This window comes from Dendrobium catenatum, unplaced genomic scaffold (assembly GCF_001605985.2).
Source record: "Dendrobium catenatum unplaced genomic scaffold, ASM160598v2 fragScaff_scaffold_1023, whole genome shotgun sequence".
NCBI classification, from domain to species: Eukaryota; Viridiplantae; Streptophyta; class Magnoliopsida; order Asparagales; family Orchidaceae; genus Dendrobium; species Dendrobium catenatum.
Window position 1 is genome coordinate 849,403 of NW_021319485.1, and position 7,805 is coordinate 857,207.

Consider the following 7,805-nt stretch of genomic DNA (forward strand, 5'->3'; position numbering starts at 1 on the left):
GGAAATATTTTTCCTACGTGTGTTTTAGGGGGGGGAGGGGGGAATTTGCAGTTAGAAAGCTGCCAGAAATTTACAAAACTGCCAAAAAAGATCATTTTCCACTGAAAATGCCGCTGGTAATAATTGATTTCCTGTAGTGTAAGGAAACATTAGTGCAAAAGAAATGATTCATATAAGCCAGATGAATTAAAATTTTAGCTTTGTTTGGAACAATTTTTTTGTGAATAATTAAGATCTTGATCAGTAGATAATTTGCCTTGATTTTTTTTAATGTTAGAATAATTAAATATAATAATTATACGAGACATTGCAATAATTATTTAAGTGTATATATTTAATTATATAAATCATTAAGTGACTTATATATTTGAATTATTGAAATTTAATTATTTATATAAAATCCTATTGGTCAAGAAGAGATAATTTGATCAATCGTTTATTGACCGTTTGATCAAATAACTTCTATGAGTGATTATTATAACTAATTCATAGGAAATATATAACTACTGGTCCTCTCTCTCTCTCTCTCTCTCTCTCTCTCTCTCTCTCTCTCTCTCTCTCGTTATGAGAGTTAGTTTATTTCATAAAGAATTAACTCATGAAAGAAGAAAGTGAAAATGAAAAGAGAGAGAATCCGTAGTTTGAAATTCGACGAATTCAACATGAATCAATGTATGTTTTCTTCCAATTAAAAGCTTGTGAAAATTATCTTGTTTAAGATCTTTTGGATTAAATTCGTATTTTCGTTTCAATTTCTTTTACATAATTTGGAATACGAGTTCTTGCTAGAGTTAGAGAACTCCTAATGCATGTTGCGAGTTCTTGAAAGAACGTGAGAACTTTAATCTTACATAAATCAAGTTGTTGTACGAATTTTGAGGACTCTTAATCTTACAATTTATGTCAATTAAGGCAGACTTACATACACATTGCATAAACAAGATTCAAACCCAAAACTTCTTAGTTGGTAGCAGGGGCGGATCCAACTTCTTTTTTTAGGGTGGGCAAAAAAAAATTTGGTAGGGGATAAACAAAGATGCTTAGGATTGATAAAAGTAGGGCAAAAAAGATTTTTGAGGGGAGGGGAGCAAAATGCCCAAAATATCCAAAATATTTCAAAATATCCCCTCTAAATATTTTAAAAAAAAAATTTAACCCAACCCTAAGCCCTTGGTGGATCCGCCCATAGTTGGTAGCCTAAGTTTCTAACCAACAGACCAATGTGAGCTGTGTATTTTGCCTTGATTTGTTAATAATCTTCCATTAATTTCTCCATTAGCTTCATTCGTCTTTTTCTTATCTTTTTTGAATGATGAGCCGTGAATTTCAAGCTATGTATTTGGAATTTCTGATTTTACAGAAACAATTTCTCCTTTCGCAACATTATACTTAGATTATATATATATTTATGTGTGTGTGTGGAGTGGTCCTCATAAGACTGTTGCTGATTTAAGAGGTTTAATTGGTCCCTGCTACCTCTGTTAGCTTTTCTGATTTTCCTAAAAGCATTGTATGCATGTATATATATACAGACTCAAAGGTTTTGGTAGTTTTAATTAGTTTTATAACTGTTAGACGTATATTTGTAGTTCTTCCATGACGACAGGTGAGGCCAACTTACCCCTTGTCAATAATGTGGTGGCTGTGATGAACATTCCACAAAATTGATTGACATATAAATATGCACCACATGTTAGCAGATCCTCTGCACAATTTTTCTCAGAGCTCCTAAGCTGTTTAGCTTATTTACTAGAACTTCTTCCAGGAAGAAAGCCTCCACAGATTTGCAGATTTTTGTTTCAAGTAAGTTACTTTCTTTCTTGTTCATGATCAGGAACAAATTATACTGAAAATACTCATTAAGTGTGTGTGTACGTGTGTGTGTTTTTGTCTTGAGTATTGCAATTTTCAAATACTAATTCAATTGTACACAAATGAAAGCTATGATGAAAATTTATAAGATGATAAGAGATTCAAGAGAAAAGGAGGTCCAAATAAAACAAGAAGAGGGAACAATCGATTACACCATGCAACAAACGAGCAAGAGGCTATGTTCATCAATTCAAAATCCAAGAATTATGAGAGTATCTCAAGCTGATCATTTTGGAGGAAAAGACAGACATAGCAAGATCAGTACCATGAAAGGATTAAGAGATAGGCGTGTAAGACTGTCAATTCCCACAGCAATACAAGTATATGATCTGCAAGACAAGCTTGGTCTTAATCAACCAAGTAAAGTTGTAGACTGGTTGATCAGTGCAGCTCAAAATGAGATTGATAGGCTCCCTCCACCACCACTTTCACCTCATGGAAGCAGTTTCATCCAATTTCCACCACCTGCTGCGAGAACTATGGATGAACAGAATATAAACTGCAACGGTATCAGCTCCCAAGCATTCAGTGTTAATAATACTGATCCATTAATGATTATTAGCAACAATTATGTTGATGATATACAATCATTTCCAAAATCAACAATGAGTTCATTCAACTCCTATCACCAAATGGAACCTTATGTATCTCAAGTTGGTAATAATTATTCTCAAGTAGCATTGCAGCATGATTTCCACTTAGATACAGCTTCATCATCATTGCCATCTTCTTCATCTTCGCCGCTCGCTCTGATGCAAATGGAAACGCAGCTCATGATGCCATCTTTGTTCTCTTCATACCTGACAAGCACAAATAATTTCCAAACACCAAGCACATTTGCTCAACTTCTGCCATGGAATTCTTCGAGCATCAACTTTAAGCAGTTTGTTCATCATGATGAAGCAGCTCAGCAGCAGGAAAATATGAGAGGGACCAGCACTACAGTCTATAAGGATTCTGGAGCAGGTTATGGATACAGTGCTGGTGATTTCTTCTAGGAAAGAGGGAGAAAATTAAAAAAATATGTGAAATATCATTTAAATATTTCATGTACTGTAGAAATATTATCTGCTATTATTTAGTTTCAGTGTGTAATTTCGTTACTTGATCAGGAAGTGTTCTGTATGAGAACATTATAAGAAGTGTAGTAGTTTGTCAATGAAGTTAATATTACTATGTGCATGATTGCAGTATTAATATGATATCAGATGCTTTTTTTAGAGATATTTTTAGTGCTTGTAAGTGCTATCCTTCCACTCTCTCTCTCTCTTTGAATCACAGTTGTTGATTTTTTAAAAAATGATCATTAATGTATGTATGGTAATAACCAAATATAATTTTTCAGCAATCAGATGATATTTTTTTTTATTATTATTTTTTTAGCAATCATATGATATTAAATAATAAGTAGATTGAGAAAGTTTAGCAACTATATAGTATTGACTAGGGGTATATTTGGGATAGTTTTGGCTACTTTGCATTTTAGACGGTAATCATAATTTTTTGATTGACTACTATTTTCTTGCTGTTTTCTCATTGGTTTTAAAAATTTTTATAGTGAAAGCTGATTTATGTGATCATATTAGCAAAGTTGTTTTCTCCATATCAACTTCACAATCAACTTTATAAAACGCTGCAACAATTCCAAACATACCCTAAATCTAGTTTTTCTGCTAATAGAAAATATTCAGTTTGAATATAAGAAGATAAAAGAGAAAAATTTATAAAACTAGAAGTAAATCTGAATAATTTGTACTTATTATTTTAAAATGAATTTCATGACTAATTCAAGTTTTGAATTGTATTTTTTGGATAGTTTTGTCACAATTCATTATTTAGAGATGTATTTCGCTTTGGAGTATATAAATACTCTTAGGATTATTTTAGAATGATAAGCCAAAGTATTTGAGTATAAAAGCTCTTTTAAATTTTATTTTTATTTCTATTATTTAAAATTTTTGTCATTTTATCTCTCCTAATTTGTATCATATTATGCATTCTTTTTATTTTCAATTATTTTGAACAAAAAACATTAATTACTTTTAACAAATAAAAGTTTTTCAAAATTTCAAATTATTTAATTTTAATTTTTTTCCTTTTATATCATTTCATTGTGACTATAGGCTAAAATAAATCTTTTTAAAAAAATCATATTGAAGCCTTTTGATAATATGAGATTTAAAAATATTAAACTTTTTTTATATTTTTGTAGATTTTTTAGGTTAATTTGATATTTTAAATATTATCTACTATACTATGCATGAACAATTAAACTAATATATTAAACACCATGAATCTTTTTCAATTGAGCTTATGAGTTCAAATTTTGGGTTGGCATGCATGCCTTTTATCAAATAATGTATATGCTTCAAAATCTCCTCAATTCAATGCCTAGTTATCAAAGGATTAGGAACCTTAGGCTTGCTTTGGGACACCTTTTGTCTGCTTTATAAAAGAGTTTTATTAAAAAATTAAAAAATTACTAAAATTATGTTTTATAAAGCAGTAAGAAAGCTGTCTCAAATGCAGCCTTGGGCTCCGTTTAGGATAGATTTTATATTATTTTCTAAAGCAAATTTTTTAGTATAAAAATTTCTTAAAAACAATGAAAAAGAGTGTCCCAAAGAAAGCCTTAATATACTATACATAACATCATGTGCTCCAAGAGAACTACAATATATTTTTTATTTTTACACTTGGGATGAATATGAGGAAAAAGTATTAAGTGCAAACACCAGATGGCGTCCGAAGACTAACTAGAACTCGCCACATCACTTTTTTTCTCGGTATCAGTGCTCAGTACCAATATGTACCAGGTGACATTGCGCGTTCTGGTAGATGCCCGGACCGTCCGGTGTCTGCACAGAATAATTTCTCTAATTTGAGCGAGTTTAACTGATTACAAAAATGAGTATGCTCTCTCTCTCTCTCTCTTATGTGTGATATTTATCAAATATTTACTCCACTATCCATGACTTGATCCAAAACTCAATAGTGAAAATATGGCAACTAGCAACCATCCAAGCTATTTCAACTTGCAGTCACCAGCTACAAGCCAAAGAAAAAGAAATTCTCACATATTCACTTGTTGATTCTATGCAAGAAGAGTTGAGGAAAGCTACAGTTCATTCCAAGCACAAATCACTATCCATGATGGGAAAGGATATATACATCTGATGGGATTCTCATCAACAACAAAGGACAAAAACTCATTGCAGAAATGTCTAATACTCTATATATATAATCTTACTACTAATTTTCCAGCAATATTATTTCAATGGCTTCAACCTACCAACTGTTACAATTTTGTTCTCTAATTTTCTTTAAAATGTCAGAATAATATTAATATGTTTATGAGATGGTGATGTGAAGGCTCCAACTTAGTTGTCTGTAGTAACTGATTTAGGAACTTTTTTCTTATATTTTTAGAGCTTATTTATTTTATATGTTCTTTAATTGCTTTAAATTTTTTATTTTTTATTATTTTGAATATTATTAAAAATAAAATAACTATCACCATAGATTATTAAAAATAACTATCACCATCGTCATTACCATCACCCCCAAAGACAATCTTCGCCCTTGCCCCGTCAAGAACCGCCGTCATTACCGTAAAAATCAACGTAGTTGAAATTCAGTAAAATAAAAATAACATGCTTTTAATATATATAATTTATTTCTTATCAATATATAAATAAATTAAAAAGAAGTAAAAAAAAAAAAGTAAGCCCAAAAATGCTTATATAATAAATAGTCTAAAAGTTTTTATTTTAATTTTGTAAAACTAAACCGCCTCTATTTTAAATTTATACTTAGTTTTTCAACATTTAAAAAAAAAAAAGAAAAATGGGCTCACAATATCTTGCTATAATTTTTACTCATAATGATCCAAAAAATAATTACATTTGTATTGAGATAAGAATAATATATATGTTGCGTCATTTATTATAACGCTAAATTAAAATATGCAACAAGTATAATGATAGTCAATTCCTTTTTATTAAGTGAATCCTTTAACTACATGTTTTTGTCTTTATATCTTTCTATATTGTCTTATAAGTCTCTTTATCTCTTAAAGACTTATTTACGTCCTACGACTTTTGCACCAAAATATTCTAACATAATTTTTAAAAATAATAATAACAAAATCCTCCAAGCTTCAGTAAATCAAGAGGGTTTAGTTAATCATTATCCAAATTATTATGAAATATTATTTTGTGCCGACCCCGACGGCATCTGGAGATCAACCAGAACACATAACATTACTTTTTTGCTCGGTATCGAATAATATGACGTATTCTGATTAATCTCCAAACTTCCGGTATCCACTTAGAATAATTTCTCCTCTCTCTTATTAGTGGCCCATAGCTACCATATTATTTATGTTATGAATAGTAAAAAAAGAGGAAACTGTTCATTGATTGTTAGAGAGAGAGAGAGAGAGCTTCAGTGAAGGACGTACAATGTATCTTCATAATAACAGTGGAAGCTAATAATTTGAGCAGTTGTGCAGAACAAACTCTGCAGAGTGTTTATATTTTTAAAATGATTGTTCATCGTGCTGAATTTTCATTTTTTTATGTATTATTCATACGATGATGATTACTGCTACCTCAACAATATTATATATAATAAGGAGTAATATATTAAACAAATCAGATCAGAATGTTTTTTTTTTTTTTTGGGAAATTCAGAATGTTTCTTTTGTGATGTCTTCTCCCAATAAGGTATTTTTATTAAGAAAATGATGGTGTTTTATTAAATATTAAACAAATTTTTTCATGGAATAATGATGATGTTCGTCAAGAGAAATTATTCTATACGAACGCCGAACGCCGTTCGGAGACCAATCAGAATGAGTCACATCAGTACCGCTGCTCGGTGCTGCTCGATACCGCGCTCGATATTACTGACGTGGCTCATTATGATTGGTCTCCGGATGTAGAGTTGCATACGGCATCCGCACAGAATAATTTCTCGTTCATCAGAGGAGCAACAATAGTACCAGTGGAGAGAATGATTGCAAAAATGGTGGTTAGAGGGGGTTGATAATAACTAGAGATGGCAATCAGCAATGATCGATGGTAGATGAAGGTGATGGTTAGATGATAGCTGATGGTGGCGACCGGCAATGATAATAATGGCCGGTGATCTCAAAATTAGTGTACTTAAAATCTCTGTAATCTTTTTCTTCCATAGAAAGGGGTGATTTGTGCTTGACCTGTTAATTATAGGTATACATGGCTTGTGAAGGAAGAATGGAATATTGCAAACTATTTCCAAGCATAAAACAAAAAGGAAAAGTCAGCTATGAACAGTTTACAAGTTCCACTAAAACTTCACAAGTTTTTATTTTATTTAATTTTTAAGAACATCAGAGGATCATACAAACTGTTCGAGGACAGGAAGCAGAAGTTAATGGCTACCTGTGGTAGCACAGCTTCCAATGCTGCAAGTTGCCAGCTTATAGCTTTCAGAAAATGTCAATAAATTGATGACTACTGGCAGGATGAATAACTTCATTCTTTTACACACTATATAGTTCATTATATAATCAAAAATAAATATTCAGATCTAAATTTCATTTTAATAGATTTTATGCCTTATGATTGTTTTAATAAATGAAATATAAGAATATATACAATAGTTTAAGTATAATACACATCTTAATATAAATTTAATGACTTAAAAAAAAAGGATAATTTAAGTTTCATAATAATTATAAAAATACAAAATAGGAGAATCTTGTGTTTCTTTTGGGATAATTTTTAGACAGCAATCACATTTTCAATTTGATCATTATTTTTTCATTGCTTCCAAGAAATTTTTATACTAAGATATAAGGCTTCGTTTGGGATGACTTTTTCACTGCTTCTTAAAGCAGCTTTCAAGTACAAAAATTTTAATTTTTGTGCTACAAAGCTGTTTTAAGA

The 7,805-nt window shown here is 30.6% G+C and overlaps 1 protein-coding gene across 1 annotated transcript; it reads left to right on the top strand.

Moving 5' to 3' along the window:
• Positions 1-1,943: 1,943 nt before the first annotated feature.
• LOC110096742 (transcription factor TCP13) lies at positions 1,944-3,024 on the top strand. Its single transcript, XM_028697986.1, has one exon. The coding sequence runs from the start codon at positions 1,944-1,946 to the stop codon at positions 2,868-2,870; it is 927 nt and encodes a 308-aa protein (XP_028553819.1). The 3' UTR covers positions 2,871-3,024.
• The last annotated feature ends 4,781 nt before the right edge of the window (positions 3,025-7,805 follow it).